General features: G+C 42.1%; 1 protein-coding gene across 1 annotated transcript in view; it reads left to right on the plus strand.

Moving 5' to 3' along the window:
- The window catches only part of LOC138977925 (uncharacterized), a 169,614-nt gene that overhangs the window by 116,416 nt on the left and 34,516 nt on the right, over positions 1–18,682 (plus strand). Inside the window, exon 3 of the mRNA XM_070350526.1 lies at positions 8,503–8,670. Within this exon, the coding sequence (XP_070206627.1) occupies positions 8,503–8,670 (168 nt within the window). The remainder of the gene's footprint in view (positions 1–8,502; positions 8,671–18,682) is intronic.

Here is an 18,682-nt window from a genome sequence, read left to right on the forward strand (position 1 = left end):
TGTGCCACACTCTGTCGAAGGCTTTTGATATATCACAGAAAACAGCCTGAGTCGTCAACTGCTTATCTAAGGATTGACAAAAATCGTCATACATACTCAACAACTGAAAACTAGTTGAATCACCAGGAATAAACCCTGACTGAGAAACCGTTAATAAATCATTCTCTGTGAGATATCGAAAAACATGGGCTTGAACACATTTTTCCAATACTTTTCCAATGCAACTGAGTAATGAAATCGGACGATAGTTACTGCAGTGTTCTTTTTCACCTTTCTTATAAATTGGAACGTTTAATTATTGACAAAACAAAACGTTACATTTACAGTACGTCACCCACTGGTCCTTTAAGTCGACAGTACGTCACCCACTGGTCCTTTAAGTCGACAGTACGTCACCCACTGGTCCTTTAACCTTTGCCGGATGCCGCTTTTGACTACACACTCCCGACGATGCGGGTTTGTCTGAACCCATACATTTGAAAGAGGGTTTTTACCGTTTATTCCTCTAACGACGATGCGGGTTTGTCTGAACCCATACATTTGAAAGAGGGTTTTTACCGTTTATTTCTCTAACGACGGGGTGGGTTCAGGGAAACCCACAGCGCTACTTCAGTGGTTGCATCGAGTTTCTCCCTTCACCGACCTCTTGCAGGGGAGGGAGAGGGGGAGGGAGAGGGGGAGGGAGAGACTGAGAGAGACTGAGAGACTAAGAGAGAGAGAGAGAGAGAGAGAGAGAGAGACTAAGAAAGAGAGAGAGAGACTAAGAAAGAGAGAGAGAGACTAAGAAAGAGAGAGAGAGACTAAGAAAGAGAGAGAGAGAGAGAGAGAGAGAGAGAGAGAGACTAAGAAAGAGAGAGAGAGACTAAGAAAGAGAGAGAGAGACTAAGAAAGAGAGAGAGAGACTAAGAAAGAGAGAGAGAGAGAGACTAAGAAAGAGAGAGAGAGAGTCTAAGAAAGAGAGTGAGAGACTAAGAAAGAGAGAGAGAGAGAGACAAAGAAAGAGAGAGAGGGAGACTAAGAAAGAGAGAGAGAGAGAGACTAAGAAAGAGAGAGAAACTAAGAAAGAGAGAGAGAGAGACTAAGAAAGAGAGAGAGACTAAGAAAGAGAGAGAGAGACTAAGAAAGAGAGAGAGACTAAGAAAGAGAGAGAGAGAGACTAAGAAAGAGAGAGAGAGAGAGATACTAAGAAAGAGAGAGAGAGAGACTAAGAAAGATAGAGAGAGAGAGAGACAAATAAAGAGAGAGAGAGAGAGACAAATAAAGAGAGAGAGAGAGACTAAGAAAGAGAGAGAGAGAGAGACTAAGAAAGAGAGAGAGACTAAGAGAGAGAGAGAGAGACTAAGAAAGAGAGAGAGAGAGACTAAGAGAGAGAGAGAGAGACTAAGAAAGAGAGAGAGAGAGAGACTAAGAAAGAGAGAGAGAGACTAAAAAAGAGAGAGAGAGACTAAGAAAGAGAGAGAGAGAGACTAAGAGAGAGAAAGAGAGACTAAGAGAGAGAGAGAGACTGAGAGAGAGACTAAGAAAGAGAGAGAGAGACTAAGAGAGAGAGAGAGAGAGAGACTAAGAAAGAGAGAGAGAGAGACTAAGAAAGAGAGAGAGAGAGACTAAGAAAGAGAGAGAGACTAAGAAAGAGAGAGAGAGACTAAGAAAGAGAGAGAGAAACTAAGAAAGAGAGAGAGAGACACTAAGAAAGAGAGAGAGAGAGAGAGACTAAGAAAGAGAGAGAGACTAAGAAAGAGAGAGAGACTAAGAAAGAGAGAGAGACTAAGAAAGAGAGAGAGAGAGACTAAGAAAGAGAGAGAGAGACTAAGAAAGAGAGAGAGAGACTAAGAAAGAGAGAGAGAGAGACTAAGAAAGAGAGAGAGAGACTAAAAAAGAGAGAGAGACTAAGAAAGAGAGAGAGAGACTAAGAAAGAGAGAGAGAAAGAGAGACTAAGAAAGAGAGAGACTAAGAGAGAGAGAGACTAAGAAAGAGAGAGAGAGAGACTAAGAGAGAGAGAGAGAGACTAAGAAAGAGAGAGAGAGAGACTAAGAAGAGAGAGAGAGACTAAGAAAGAGAGAGAGAGACTAAGAAAGAGAGAGAGAGCGAGAGACTAAGAAAGAGAGAGAGAGAGACTAAGAAAGAGAGAGAGAGACTAAGAAAGAGAGAGAGGGAGACTAAGAAAGAGAGAGAGAGAGACTAAGAAAGAGAGACAGAGAGAGAGACTAAGAGAGAGAGACAGAGAGAGAGACTAAGAGAGAGAGACAGAGAGAGAGAGACAGAAAGAGAGAGACAGAGAGAGAGACAGACAGTCAGATAGACAGACAGTCAGATAGACAGATAGATGGATAGACAGACAGACAGAGCAACTGACAACAGACATACAGACAGAGAGATACGGACAGACAAACAGAGAGACAGACAGTCTCTTGGAGACAAACAGGCAGACAGACACTGTTCCGCCGCTTTGGTAATTATGGGTGTAGCAGAACCCGCGCCGTCGGCAGAGGGATAGTTACAATCACTACTACTCTTTAAAAGTATGGGTATGTGTGAACCCGCGCCATCGGTAGTGTTTATGTAAATTATCATAATCAATTAATTCTGATGTTTTGTCATGTACACACTAAAAATTTGCAGACAGAGAGCAAATTAGGTGTGTGAGAGATACTTAAAATTTCAAAACGATACCTTTAATGGTTCCAGAGTTACAATGATTTTAGTGTGTCTCTGGGTACAGGTGAACCCAGGAAGCACGGCAAAGGTTAAGTCGACAGACACACACACACTTATCATACCAATCATCAACTTCCCTCAAAATCGTCGCTGACTATCGCATGCAGGATGCCGGCGAGGTAATCATTATATAAGTGTGTGTCTCCTTTATTCGTAAAAGCTTTTGATGATCATCATGCGCTTTAACTAACGACCGTTTAGATTGGTTTTCACCAACACACTTCTTTCAATTGTGTATTGTCCTAGACAGACGCTGCCAATGACTTTAACACGGCAGACTCGTATCTTAGACAGACGCTGCCAAATTGAATGACTTTAACACGGCAGACTCGTATCTTGAACAGACGCTGCCATCGTATCTTGGCGCAAATAAGAACCAGGGCAGAGATTCTACGTAAAACAATTCATTTTATATCATGGTGCGACCGTATGCGAAGTCCATAAGTTCGGCTGAACTGCAAACTACAGGAAACTTTGAGATGCCGGCAACACTCCAGTACTTAGAGCAGACCCTCCTAGTCAAGATAAATTGCTTCAGGCACCTCGTTCCATCCTGCTTCCACAACCCACCTACACCCCCCCCCCCCCCCACCTACCATCCAACCGAAGCCTACAGACCTATCTACTACACTGCTCCCTCCCCTTAATCTTGTGCGCCTTCCGCCCCCCTTCCCCCCCCTCCTCCATTTCGCGCCCCCATTACCTCGTCACCCCTCGCCCGAACCCTCGTGGATCTCCTCTGGCTTTATTTCACTGACTCCAAGTGGCCGACCCAGACTAGGAATTTCAGTCTGTGACGAAATTATCATGCATAACAAGCGTCTATTTTACCCATTCCTAACATGTTCTACAAATTTGCAAATTAAATTCGTCGCCGGATAGGATCTCGTAATTGTTTTTCCCTCTGTATCTATGTCTTCCTGTCAGTGTTTGCGTTTACGTGTGTGTGTGTGTGTGTGTGTGTGTGTGTGTGTGTGTGCGTGTGTGTGCGTGCGTGCGTGCGTGCGCGTGCTTGTGTGTGTGTCCGTATATCTATCGGTCTCTATCTCCCTCACTCTCTCTCCCTCTCTCTCTCTCCATCTCCCTCGTTCCGTTTATCTCCCCCCCCCCTAATGTGTATAACGGCAACCCAGGGAGGGAGACATTAACATTAGACACACTTGTCCTGACATTGACACATTTACGACGAAAATTGAGGAACAGGTCACATTTGATCTAATTATGTTAACTTTCCAGACATGAAATAACATGATGCCGCTATTCGGCAATGAAGCACCAGATGTATTATGTTAACTTTCCAGACATGAAATAACATGATGCCGCTATTCGGCAATGAAGCACCAGATGTAATTTGCGATTTGCTTTATGTGGACAGAGATAGACAAATACGCTAAATTCACAAAATACATCTAATCTTTTGTTTAAGTGGGAACTAAGTAGATTAAACATGTAACCCCATTTTTCCTCTGCAACTAACACAGTAAAGACAAAAGCAACGTAGCTCAGAGTTGTATGTGATGTTAGTGACAGAGTTGTATGTGATGTTAGTGACAGAGTTGTATGTGATGTTAGTGACAGAGTTGTATGTGATGTTAGTGACAGAGTTGTATGTGATGTTAGTGACAGAGTTGTATGTGATGTTAGTGACAGAGTTGTGTGTGATGTTAGTGACAGAGTTGTATGTGATGTTAGTGACAGAGTTGTATGTGATGTTAGTGACAGAGTTGTATGTGATGTTAGTGACAGAGTTGTGTGTGATGTTAGTGACAGAGTTGTATGTGATGTTAGTGACAGAGTTGTATGTGATGTTAGTGACAGAGTTGTATGTGATGTTAGTGACAGAGTTGTGTGTGATGTTAGTGACAGAGTTGTATGTGATGTTAGTGACAGAGTTGTATGTGATGTTAGTGACAGAGTTGTATGTGATGTTAGTGACAGAGTTGTATGTGATGTTAGTGACAGAGTTGTATGTGATGTTAGTGACAGAGTTGTATGTGATGTTAGTGACAGAGTTGTATGTGATGTTAGTGACAGAGTTGTATGTGATGTTAGTGACAGAGTTGTATGTGATGTTAGTGACAGAGTTGTGTGTGATGTTAGTGACAGAGTTGTATGTGATGTTAGTGACAGAGTTGTATGTGATGTTAGTGACAGAGTTGTGTGTGATGTTAGTGACAGAGTTGTATGTGATGTTAGTGACAGAGTTGTATGTGATGTTAGTGACAGAGTTGTATGTGATGTTAGTGACAGAGTTGTATGTGATGTTAGTGACAGAGTTGTGTGTGATGTTAGTGACAGAGTTGTATGTGATGTTAGTGACAGAGTTGTATGTGATGTTAGTGACAGAGTTGTATGTGATGTTAGTGACAGAGTTGTGTGTGATGTTAGTGACAGAGTTGTATGTGATGTTAGTGACAGAGTTGTATGTGATGTTAGTGACAGAGTTGTATGTGATGTTAGTGACAGAGTTGTATGTGATGTTAGTGACAGAGTTGTATGTGATGTTAGTGACAGAGTTGTATGTGATGTTAGTGACAGAGTTGTATGTGATGTCAGTGACAGAGTTGTATGTGATGTTAGTGACAGAGTTGTATGTGATGTTAGTGACAGAGTTGTGTGTGATGTTAGTGACAGAGTTGTATGTGATGTTAGTGACAGAGTTGTATGTGATGTTAGTGACAGAGTTGTATGTGATGTTAGTGACAGAGTTGTATGTGATGTTAGTGACAGAGTTGTATGTGATGTTAGTGACAGAGTTGTATGTGATGTTAGTGACAGAGTTGTGTGTGATGTTAGTGACAGAGTTGTGTGTGATGTTAGTGACAGAGTTGTGTGTGATGTTAGTGACAGAGTTGTGTGTGATGTTAGTGACAGAGTTGTATGTGATGTTAGTGACAGAGTTGTATGTGATGTTAGTGACAGAGTTGTATGTGATGTTAGTGACAGAGTTGTATGCGATGTTAGTGACAGAGTTGTATGTGATGTTAGTGACAGAGTTGTATGTGATGTTAGTGACAGAGTTGTATGTGATGTTAGTTAGTTAACTTGTTATTACCAATTCAGTGCCCCATATGGCTTTTTGACCAATCAGGACGGATTCTAGGTGACCCTCTAAATGTTATAACGTTCAGGCAGGGACCCTTTTTGTTTATCACGCTAAAAATTAACAAGACAAAGTACAAATGTAGGGGAAAGGCTCCTAATATGGACCGGCTCCTAATATGGACCACCTCCTGTTCTGACAAACTAACGGCGCTAGAGCGCTCAAAATAATTTCATTCGCTTTATTCACCCTCTCTGGATAAGTTGCACATGTCAAAAAAGTTGCAGAAACACAAACCTCAAAACCGTAAGGTGTTTTCGCTTTTGTTCACTTTTGGCAGCGTTCACTCTAAATTCGCCGCCTAAAACGGACTCGTTTCTGTCCACAGCCAAAGCTTTCATAACACAAAAATGGCTATATATGACAGCTAAGACAGTATTTGTTACATTTTAACAGTGTGTACCCCGAGTTTCTACTGCAAACAAAAAATAATAGCAAAACCTCACAGTATGTGTGAGTCCCCAAATATGGACCACCTTCAACAAATCGAAGAAAATAAAAACTTAAGGCAATTTTAATTAATTCATTAAGAAGCTTGCTGAAAATAACCTATAACTAGCCCTCGAGATTACAAACAAATATAACAAATAGTCTCTTTTTTTGTGGAAGTTGATAATTTCACTTATTTTCACTCTGAATTCAACAATATCAGCGTGATTTATTCTAAAGAATGACACTTCAAATGCTGTCAGATAATACTCTCTTTATCTAAAAAATACCGAAAAGCGAGTTTTGTCGGTGGGTGCGTTACGGAACAGCAAGGCACCGCCGAAGAAACCGAAACGCATGTTCAACATGGTTTATCTTGTGAGATTGTTGTGTGTCAAAGGCATTTGACCTGTGAATATTCATCACGTCAGGTGTGTTACTCTGATTGGCTGACTCAGATCACGAGCATTCTTTGACTGACAGGCATAATCAGGTAGAAGCCCTCAAGTTCCCATTGCGGCTGTTCTGTCTAATTCGCGGGGTCGCTTCGAAATTTCTTTTGGTCGAATTAAACGGTAATAAAACCGTTATTTCTAATATGCTGACTGTTAGCAAATGATAACAGACATGTCTCACAAACGATATCAGCATTCGCCTAAAAGGCTCATGCTTGATATCTTTTTTCTCGACATGTCCTGTTATCATTTGCTAAAAGTCAGCATATTAGAAATAACTCATACTTAATGGATCCAGCGGACCATTTAGGCCAAATCAGGACCCCGTTGTATGTGATGTCAGTGACAGAGTGATGTGTGATATCAGTGACAGAGTGATGTGTGATATTAGTGACAGAGTGATGTGTAATATCAGTGACAGAGTGATGAGTGATGGCAGCGACATAGTGATGTGTGATATCAGTGACAGAGTGATGTGTTATGTGTGATATCAGTGACAGAGTGATATCAGTGACATAGTGATGTGTGATATCAATGACAGAGTGATGAGTGATAGCAGCAACATAGTGATGTGTGATATCAGTGACAGAGTGATGTGTTATGTGTGATATCAGTGACAGAATGGTGAGTGATATCAGTGACATAGTGATGTGTGATATCAATGACAGAGTGACGTGTGATATAAGTGACATAGTGATGAGTGATATCAGTGACAGAGTGATGTGTGATGAGTGATATCAGTGACAGAGTGATGTGTGATATCAGTAACAGAGTGATGTGTGATATCAGTGACAGAGTGATGTGTGATGCCAGTGACATAGTGATGTGTGATATCAGTGACAGAGTGACATCAGTGACAGAGTTACGTGTGGTGTCAGAGACAGAGTGACGTGTGATATCTGTGGCAGAGTGATGTTTGATGTGATATGTCAGTGACAGAGTGATGTGTGCTGTCAGAGACAGAGTGACGTGTGATATCTGTGGCAGAGTGATGTTTGATGTGATATGTCAGCAACATAGTGATGAGTGATATCAGTGACAGAGTGATGTGTGATGAGTGATATCAGTGACAGAGTGATGTGTGATGAGTGATATCAGTGACAGAGTGATGTGTGCTATCAGTGACAGAGTGATGCCTGATATCAGTGAGAGAGTGATGTGTGATGTCAGTGAGAGAGTGATGCCAGTGACAGAGTGATGTGTGATATCAGTGACAGAGTGATGTGTGATATCAGTGACAGAGTGATGTGTGATGTCAGTGACTAAGTGATGTGTGATATTAGTGACATTGTGATGTGTGTTGTCAGTGACTAAGTGATGTGTGATATCAGTGACAGAGTGATGTGTGATATCAGTGACAGAGTGATGTGTGATATCAGGAACATAGTGATGTGCGATATTAGTGACATAGGTACGTGCGATATCAGTGACAGAGTGGTGTGTGATATCAGTGACAGAGTAATGTGTGATATCAAAAACATAGTGATGTGTGATATCAGTGCCAGAGTGAAGTGTGTTGTCAGTGACAGCGTGATGTGTGATATCAGTGACAGAGTGATGTGTGATATCAGTGACAGAGTGATGTGTGATATCAGGAACATAGTGATGTGCGATATCAGTGACATAGGTACGTGCGATATCAGTGACAGAGTGGTGTGTGATATCAGTGACAGAGTGATGTCATTGACAGAGTGATGTGTGATATCAGGGACAGAGTGATGTGTGATATCAGTGACATAGTTACGTGTGATGTCAGTGACAGAGTGATGTCAGTGACAGAGTGATGTGTGATGTTTCAGACTGCTGTGGCTGGTCTTGGTGATGGGGTGTGCCTGCGTGATGTCATACCAGATCATTGACCGCATCATCTACTACTACGACTACCCGGTCACCGTCAACGTCAACGTCAACTTCAACAAGACGCTGCTCTTCCCCTCCATCACCATCTGCAACCAGAACAGCTTCAGGTGTGTGTGTGTGTGTGCGTGTGTGTGTGTGTGTGTATGTCTGCGTGTGTGTGTGTGCGTGTGTGTGTGTTTGTGTGTGTGTGTGTGTGTGTGTGTGTGTGTGTGTGTGTATGTGTGTGTGTATATGTGTGTGTGTGTGTGTGTGTGTGTGTGTGTGTGTGTGTGTGTGTGTGTGTGTGTGTGTGTGTGTGTGTGTGTGTGTGTGTGTGTGTGTTCAACCAGTCTTCCCGCAGTTTACGCGTTTTGGCTTGCAAGTGATTCTCATCAAGTTGATCAATTCACATTAACGTTTCAGTGGCAATTCGTGGTGGCGTATCATGATTTCCTTCACTGGCATAAACTGCTTTTCATAAATATTTGAGAGAAATTATCAACATGCTGTTTTACGTGTGGGAACATTCACCAGCTGGCAGAGCTGGTGCCCATGTAACATTCACCAGCTGGCAGAGCTGGTGCCCATGTAACATTTCTAGAACACTCCGTGAAAGGGGAGTTTAGGAAATCGATATTCAAATCGCTTCAAAATCACATCTCATTAACTGGTTATTTACTCGTCTTCTATTTTCATCAATTAACGTCCAATCATAAACATGTGCACCAGAACCAAACACCATTAGCCAATCAAGACAGTTTTCTAGTTCAGCTTTGTCTCAACCCAGACTCATTCTAGACCATCAACTTGGAGATAGGTCGAGACACACACCGTCATGGAGGATCGCCTTGGTGCTCTGACTTGAAGAGTTACTGCTGTGGAGTGAAGTGTGTTCTGACTTGAAGAGTTACTGCTGTGGAGTATAGTGTGTTCTGACTTGAAGAGTTACTGCTGTGGAGTATAGTGTGTTTAGAATTGAAGAGTTACTGCTGTGGAGTATAGTGTGTTCAGACTTGAAGAGTTACTGCTGTGGAGTATCGTGTGTTTAGACTTGAAGAGTTGCTGCTGTGGAGTATAGTAATAATAATAATAATAATAAATGAGCATTTATATAGCGCAACATCATAACTTTACAATTATGCTCTTTGCGCTTGACACATTTAAAATTAAAACACAGTTATACAAGCATTTACATCTACATTCATAGTCAACAACGCTTAATTAAAAGCACACACCATCAAACATACATTACAAAAGATTCTTCCACTAACTAAGTAATAAAAACATGAATAAAATAGGTAGTAAAAAACAAGGAAATACCAGCTGAATACCCTTAATCAAACAGAACATGTTATCAACAATGCTGAAAACAGTCCTAGATGTTTATATACATTATCACTAAAACAACAAATACACTACATGTAGCCTACTGATGGACTGAGAAAACAAAATCAGGGGTTGTATTTCTTGAAGAGGTGCGTTTTAAGTGCTCGTTTGAATGCTTGGGGTGACTGAGAGTGGCGGATGTGAAAGGGGAGAGAATTCCATTGTGTGGGTGCGCAGAAAGTAAAAGTGCGTTGTCCGTATGTTTTGGTTTTGGTGTGTGGAATGGTAAGGATGCGACAGTCAGAAGAGGCACGGAGTTGGATTATAAGGGGAGAATAGACGGTGAGGAGTTCAGAGAAGTAAGCAGGAGACGAGCCAGAAAAGAAGTTAAAGCAGAGGGTGGACAGTTTGTAGTCAATGCGGGCTTGAATAGGTAACCAGTGCAGTGTGTGAAGAAGTGGTGTTGCGTGATCTCGTTTTCGTGCTTTGAGAATGAGGCGTGCTGCCGAGTTTTGGACTTTTTGTAGTTTATGCAGGAGGTACAGAGGACAGCCAGAGAGAAGAGAGTTGCAGTAGTCAAGCGTTTAGAAAGAACAAAGGCACAGACAAGAGTGTTAGTTGTTTGAGAGGAGAGTGTGTGGCGAATGGTGCTGATCTTACGAAGCTCAAAATAAGCTGCTCTACAGACTAAAGATATATGTTTGTTAAGGGTCATGTCAGATGAAAGGGTTTATTTGTTGCTTAACGTCCAGCCGACTTCGCAGAGCCATATCAGGACGAGGAAGGGGGGGATGAAGGGGGCCACTTGTCAAGCGATTCCTGTTTACAAATGCACTAACCCATTACTTGTGTCCCAGCAGGCTTTAGTAAAACTAAATTAATACCTACTGGAAGATTACCAGTTTCCAGTATGTTAAAATAGGCTTAACCTATCTACTGCTGGACTTACATCAGAACACTAACAGATTAAACTATACATGAATCGCGAGACAAGCGGCAAGAGAAGAGATTTTTGGAAAAAATACAGGTGAATGAGCAAGAAGGCAGAAAAAAGAAAAGAATTCATGAAGAAAAAGAGAGCATGACAGGAAAGAGGAACCAAAAATCTACCTAACAGCAAACTAGAAAGCTCCTGCGGTTCCAAAAACAGGAGGGGCCTTTAATTTCATAACCGCAGTGCCCCACTGCGGGAAGATGAAAGGGTGAATCCAAGGTTTCTAGCTGATGGTGAGAAAAGAATGTCGGTATTGCCTATTTGAACAGAAACAGGTTGGGGAGAGGGAAATGTAGTGTTCTTCTTTTTGCACAGTAAGACTTCAGTCTTATCATCATTCAGCTTGAGTTTGTTATCGACCATCCAAGATTTAACATCAGTGATGCATGTCTGAATGGTCTGGTTAGTGTGTTTAGACTTAAAGAGTTACTGCTGTAGAGTGAAGTGTGTTCTGACTTGAAGAGTTACTGCTGTGGAGTATAGTGTGTTTAGACTTAAAGAGTTACTGCTCTGGAGTATAGTGTGTTTAGACTTGAAGAGTTACTGCTGTGGAGTGAAGTGTGTTTAGACTTAAAGAGTTACTGCTCTGGAGTATAGTGTGTTTAGACTTGAAGAGTTACTGCTGTGGAGTGAAGTGTGTTTAGACTTGAAGAGTTACTGCTGTGGAGTATAGTGTGTTTAGACTTAAAGAGTTACTGCTGTGGAGTGAAGTGGGTTTAGACTTGAAGAGTTACTGCTGTGGAGTATAGTGTGTTTAGACTTAGTGTGTTTAGACTTGAAGAGTTACTGCTGTGGAGTATAGTGTGTTTAGACTTGAAGAGTTACTGCTGTAGAGTGAAGTATGTTTAGACTTGAAGAGTTACTGCTGTGGAGTGAAGTGTGTTTAGACTTGAAGAGTTACTGTTGTGGAGTATAGTGTGTTTAGACTTGAAGAGTTACTGCTGTGGAGTGAAGTATGTTTAGACTTGAAGAGTTACTGCTGTGGAGTGAAGTATGTTTAGACTTGAAGAGTTACTGCTGTGGAGTATAGTATGTTTAGACTTGAAGAGTTACTGCTGTGGAGTGAAGTATGTTTAGACTTGAAGAGTTACTGCTGTGGAGTATAGTGTGTTTAGACTTGAAGAGTTACTGCTGTGGAGTATAGTGTGTTTACACTTAATGAGTTACTGCTGTGGAGTATAGTGTGTTTAGACTTGAAGAGTTACTGCTGTGGAGTATAGTGTGTTTAAACTTAATGAGTTACTGCTGTGGAGTATAGTATGTTTAAACTTAATGAGTTACTGCTGTGGAGTATAGTATGTTTAAACTTAATGAGTTACTGCTGTGGAGTATAGTGTGTTTAAACTTGAAGAGTTACTGCTGTGGAGTATAGTGTGTTTAGACTTGAAGAGTTACTGTTGTTCAGACTCAAGACTAGCGTTTTCGTCGTCATGTTCTTCTTCTTGTTTTAACATTTAGTCAAGTTTTGACTGGATGTTTTAACATAGAGGGGGAATCGAGACGAGTGTCGTGGTGTTGTGTGTGTGTGTGTGTGTGTGTGTGTGTGTGTGTGTGTGTGTGTGTGTGTGTGTGTGTGTGTAGATCAGTTCCGACAAAACTTCTGGACCGATCTTCATGAATCTTCACATGAGAGTTTCTGGATATGATATCCCCAGACCATGTTTTCCTTTTTCTGATAAATGTCTTTGATGACGTCACATCCGGCATTTAGTGAAACTTGAGGCGGCACTGTCACGCCCTCATTTATGGACGAAATTGGTTGTAATTTTGGTCAAGTAATCTTCGACGAAGCTTGGACTTTGGTATTGTATTTCAACGTAGAGGCTTAAAAATTAATTAATGAGTTTGCTCATTAAAGTTGTCATTAAAATGAAATGTTCGCAAACAGATTTGAAATTGATTGCATCGTATTCTTAATCAAATTCTGAATCTAAAAATATATACATATGTTATGTTTACTCTTAAAGTGTGATCACAATTAACGAAAATAGGTTTAATTAGTAATATGATTAAAATGTAAGAAATCGACCCAAAAATTTGTTTCATCTTATTTTTTATCATTTCCTGATTCCAAAAACATATAGATATAATATGTTTTATTCAAAACAAGCCTAGAAAGTTAAAAAGAATACAGAAAAGCGCGCTTTCCTTCTTACCGCAGTACGCTCTTGCGCTATTCTGCCTCGTCAATTTTACTTCCTGTTGCACGGGAAAACTGCCGCGGGGATTGACAAAGCTGTATTGTCTCGGTTAAAAAAATGCAGTGCGTTCAGCTTCATGTTGGGATTTCAACAGCTTGACTAAATATGTAGTAAGCCTTACGCGACTTGTTGATGGCCGCAGGAGCGGCTATCTATTGGAATGCGTTCGGAGAGGTGACATGAGTCGTTTGTTACCGTTCTCACGAGATCAGTTGTTGAAACCAACTTTGTCATCTGTGCTGTTCCGAAAATGAGCTGCGCTTCTTTGGAATTCAAACAGTATCATGTCACTGTTGTCCCATTTGCGCTGTTTCGGAAATGAGCTGCACCTCATCTGTCTGTTTATAGCAACACACACTGTCTGTCACGTACACTCCATGCAACTCTCTCTGTCTCTCCCTCGCTCTGCCTTAGTGTCTGTGTGTGTATCTGTCTCTCTCTCAATCTCTTTCTCTCTCTTTGTCTCTCTATCGATCTCATGCGCTCTCTCTCTCTTTCGAGTCATTTTCTCTCACCCGGTGTTCATTTATCTGTTTCTCCGTCTCGAGTCACTCTCTGTCTATCTGTCTGTCTGTCTGTCTCTCTCTTTCTCTGTCTCTGTCTCTCTCTCTCTCTCTCTCTCTCTCTCTCTCTCTCTCTCTCTGTTTGTGTGTCTTTGTCTGTGTCTCCCTCTGAGTCTCTCCGCCTCTGTCTTTCTATGTCTGTCTCTGTCTCTGTCTCTCTGTCTGTCTCTCTCGCTCACTCTCTCTCTCTCTCTCTCTCTCTCTCTCTCTCTCTCTCTCATCCGACTCCTGGCACACAGATCAAAGCAGAGGTGTCAGTCTTGTGTTAACTTGAGTGCACGTGTACCCAGCAGGAGGGGGGTGATTCGGGTCAGAAGTGGGGTAAACACTTTGGTCTTCAGTCTTTGGGTTCTTGCTTTCAGTGGAGAAGATGCCAACATGAAATTGCACTATGCTCTACTATTTATTGTCCTTGTCTATTGGACACGAAGAAGGGAAGCTACAATCGCCCCAGGCCATATAAATTATACTCTTTGTTTCCTGAGCCTGGACCATTGAAACGTTTACCTCATAGATCTGTTCATTCTTCAGTTTGTCGGTGTCAAAAGTTATACCCCCATTCCACACAACCGTTCTAGGTCCCGTTCCCGTACCAACCAAGGACAGCTGCCACAACAATGGAACCCTGCGCAAACGGTCGTTTTGGCATCTTTGAGCAGCGTCTGACCATAGTGGCAGCCGTCCTTCGGTACGGGAACGGGACCCAGAACGGATGTGTGGAATGTGGGTATGACAACTCAGTGTGTGAGAGCGCTACCGTTGCGTTACCGTTGTTTTAAGTTCCTTTAACGATCCAAGCGTTCCGTTACCGATGGATTGAGGTTCCATTACCGTTCATTCTGATCGGGAGGGGAACGGCTAAAAATGTGAACATGCAGCCCAAACTCAACCGTCCCTACCGACCCTACCGTTGAAAGCAGTTCCGTTAACGATCATCTACGTTCCAATGCGGTCCTCTCCCGATCCCTCCCGTGCCCGCACCGTTCCTTGGTCGGTATAGGAGTAGTCTTCCTTTTACTAGAAAATGTGTACTCTGCCTTGCAGATTAGAAGTTTGTGCTGTCGGGGCTGGGTAAAGGGAGTGGAGGGGAAGGAGGGGGGAGAGGGGGGGGGAGGGGGTAAGAGAGGGGTAAGCGAGACGAAAGAGGAAACTGGACAGGGAAAAGTCACTGCCTGAAGCATTCAACTTGTAAAGCCACAAAATATAAGAAATTACGACATGCAGGTTTTCAATTCATATTTTTGCAAAGTATCTGCACAAGCATGTGTGCCTCTGTGAGTATGTTCGTGGCTGCTTTCATGGGGTGCCTGTATCCTCAGGAATTTGAGGATTTCTTTTATCTCTCTTTTTCTGACACCGTTGATTTAACGTCATTTTAAACAGGACAGTTTTTTTCCTTTCAGTTATAAGTTGTAGTAGTTTGACCTTATTGTTTTAGGACAAGTAGAGCTCGTTCACCAGTAGCAAAGACTCACTCAGTCCGTCAGTGTGTCTGAGTGTGTGTGATGGGGGGAGGGCCTCTCCCGTGACCGGCCACCTGCAATATACGGACATGTTTGCACTGGCCCTAGGGTGTCCGTTCATGAGAGGGACTGCTGTAGCAGTAAAACTAGTGTGATACATAAAAAATCAATTTATCCACTTGACTTTATTCACAACAGGGACTTATCACTCTTCTTTGCATGTTTTTATGCCTACGATTTTCCAAATACTCTGCAACACATGTAACCCAAATACAACATGTGCCCGTACAATAACGCTTCTTTTATGAAAACATTGCTTCGGCCATGTTGATTTTAATCAACCAATTTTCTTGTTGTTTCTTGTTCTTCGTCTTCTTCTTCTCTCTGTCGGTGTTGTTTAACTACATGTCTCATGCCTTACAGAATATTGTAAGCACAGTTGATATTCAGTGTGAGCATTGTAAGCACAGTTGATATTCAGTGTGAGAATTGTAAGCACAGTTGATATTCAGTGTGAGAATTGTAAGCACAGTTGATATTCAGTGTGAGAATTGTGAGCACAGTTGATATTCAGTGTGAGAATTGTAAGCACAGTTGATATTCAGTGTGAGAATTGTAAGCACAGTTGATATTCAGTGTGAGAATCCCCGCTTCTTGTCCCTGGTGTCTCGGTCTTGGTCTTGTGTAAACCCTGAGACTTGTGTAAGCCCTGAGACTTGTGTAAGCCCTGAGACTTGTGTAAGCCCTGAGACTTGTGTAAGCCCTGAGACTTGTGTAAGCCCTGAGACTTGTGTAAGCCCTGAGACTTGTGTAAGCCCTGAGACTTGTGTAAGCCCTGAGACTTGTGTAAGCCCTGAGACTTGTGTAAACCCTGAGACTTGTGCACAATCACACGATCATTATCTCACACCAAGGCATCGCAGGCAAGATGGGAAGATGCTAACCTGAACCGTGTCTTACCCCCCCTCCCTCCCCCTCGCTGTGAAGACGTCTGTCGCTTTCATTCAACCTCAACGGCTCGTATCTCTGCACCCGACAAGCATAGCGGGCAGACGGCCTCTCAAGGAAATACAATCTAAAAATAAAATCCAGTTAATTTCCTTACCTCACTTACTGTGAACGACGGTTACCTTGCGTGCCAAGATAAACTCAAGTTTTTATGTGCTGTAGTTAGAAGAATTTTTTTTTACTTGACGTTCACTGCACAAGTTATGTGTGTGTTGCGTGCCTGATCCGCCCTCGGTTGAAACGCTCGAATAATGAAGTGTATCTCGTTCTTTGATTGAAAGAAAGCATTTTTCACTGATGTTTTGCATCTCTCTCCCTCCCGTGTCTCTTGCTGTGGTCGCACACCATGCCAGTGATTGCTGTGGTCGCACACCATGCCAGTGATTGCTGTGGTCGCACACCATGCCAGTGATTGCTGTGGTCGCACACCATGCCAGTGATTGTTGTGGTCGCACACCATGCCAGTGATTGCTGTGGTCGCACACCATGCCAGTGATTGCTGTGGTCGCACACCATGCCAGTGATTGCTGTGGTCGCACACCATGCCAGTGATTGCTGTGGTCGCACACCATGCCAGTGATTGCTGTGGTCGCACACCATGCCAGTGATTGCTGTGGTCGCACACCATGCCAGTGATTGCTGTGGTCGCACACCATGCCAGTGATTGCTGTGGTCGCACACCATGCCAGTGATTGCTGTGGTCGCACACCATGCCAGTGATTGCTGTGGTCGCACACCATGCCAGTGATTGCTGTGGTCGCACACCATGCCAGTGATTGCTGTGGTCGCACACCATGCCAGTGATTGCAAACCATTTCTACTTTTCTTGTTTACTTGCCCGAACGGGAAATAAGAGACAGAGAGAGACAGAGAACGGGAAATAAGAGACAGAGAGAGACAGAGAACGGGAAATAAGAGACAGAGAGAGACAGAGAACGGGAAATAAGAGACAGAGAGAGACAGAGAACGGGAAATAAGAGACAGAGAGAGACAGAGAACGGGAAATAAGAGACAGAGAGAGACAGAGAACGGGAAATAAGAGACAGAGAGAGACAGAGAACGGGAAATAAGAGACAGAGAGAGACAGAGAACGGGAAATAAGAGACAGAGAGAGACAGAGAACGGGAAATAAGAGACAGAGAGAGACAGAGAACGGGAAATAAGAGACAGAGAGAGACAGAGAACGGGAAATAAGAGTATCGGATTGAATTGAATACTGTTGTTTATCTACTGTTCCATTTAGTTGTTAATTCTTTCTGCACACTTTACTGGTGTTTACAATTTCTCAACGTGCTCAGTCTGTGAGTATTAAACAACTGAGAAAACTTTATAAGACCATTGAAAGCAGATAAAGGTGTGCGCGTGTGTGTGAGTGTGAGTGTGTGTGTGTGTGTGTATGTTTGTGTGTGTGTGTGTGTGTATGTGTGTGTGTGTGTTTGTGAGTATCAGTATGTGTGTGTGTGTGTGGGTGTGGGTGTGTGTGTATGTGTGTGTGTGTGTGTGTGTGTGTGTGTGTAGTTTTTATGCGCGGTAGAGAAAGAGAGAGAGAGAGAGAGAGAGAGAGAGAGAGAGAGAGAGAGAGAGAGAGAGAGAGAGAGAGAGAGAGAGAGAGAGAGAGAGAGAGAGAGAGAGAGAGAGAGAGAGAGAGAGAGAGAGAGAGAGAGAGATGATGATGATGATGATGGAACTTTATTTTTCAAGGATAGAGGTTTAAGGCGACGCCTTTTCTTACAACCGGTCCTTACTTCTAATACAAATATCTAATAAATGATAAACAAGTAAAGCAACATGACAAATAAACAAAGTAAACGAACGAACCAGCAAACAATCGACAAGTAAGCAAACAAACATAAACAATAAAATGGCAAAGTAAGCAACATACAAATCGAAAGCGAAACATGCAACATGTTAACACATGTAAAGTGATCGACGGTAAAATTCACACGATACCAACGTTTACACTAATGCTAATAATGATTATATGGTGTAAATGATAATGATGATGATGATGATGATGATGATGATGATGATGATGAGAGAGAGAGAGAGAGAGAGAGAGAGAGAGAGAGAGAGAGAGAGAGAGAGAGAGAGAGAGAGAGAGAGAGAGAGAGAACAAGAACAAGAACAAGAACAATTCTTTATTTTACGAGGGTAATAGAGTAAGCAGTGATCTGCTTTTTTACATCTGGCCCTCGCCCTAAAGAGGGACTAGTCTAAAATTGCTAAAGAATAAGCAAGTAAAGAAAACTACTGCTACATGATTATAATAAAATGAAAGTAAGAACATAATATTATCATCAATTTACATACAATACATTGCTTAAATGAAAAATGTAAGTTCATTTGACATGAGTTAAGAATTATAGAGTAGATTGCACTGACGCAACAAAGCTGTAAATGCCATGCCTATTGACATACACTGCATTCGAAAAAATCAGGGTATATAAAAATAATAATACATTGTTAAAAAGCACCGGTTGTTGGTTTTAACAACCATTCTAGCGACAACAGATGTTTATTTAGACTTCATGAGATAAGACGTATATCTGGTCTTAAAAACGTTTGTGCTGCTAGTTTGCCGCAGG

This window comes from Littorina saxatilis, linkage group LG10, assembly GCF_037325665.1.
Source record: "Littorina saxatilis isolate snail1 linkage group LG10, US_GU_Lsax_2.0, whole genome shotgun sequence".
NCBI lineage: Eukaryota > Metazoa > Mollusca > Gastropoda > Littorinimorpha > Littorinidae > Littorina > Littorina saxatilis.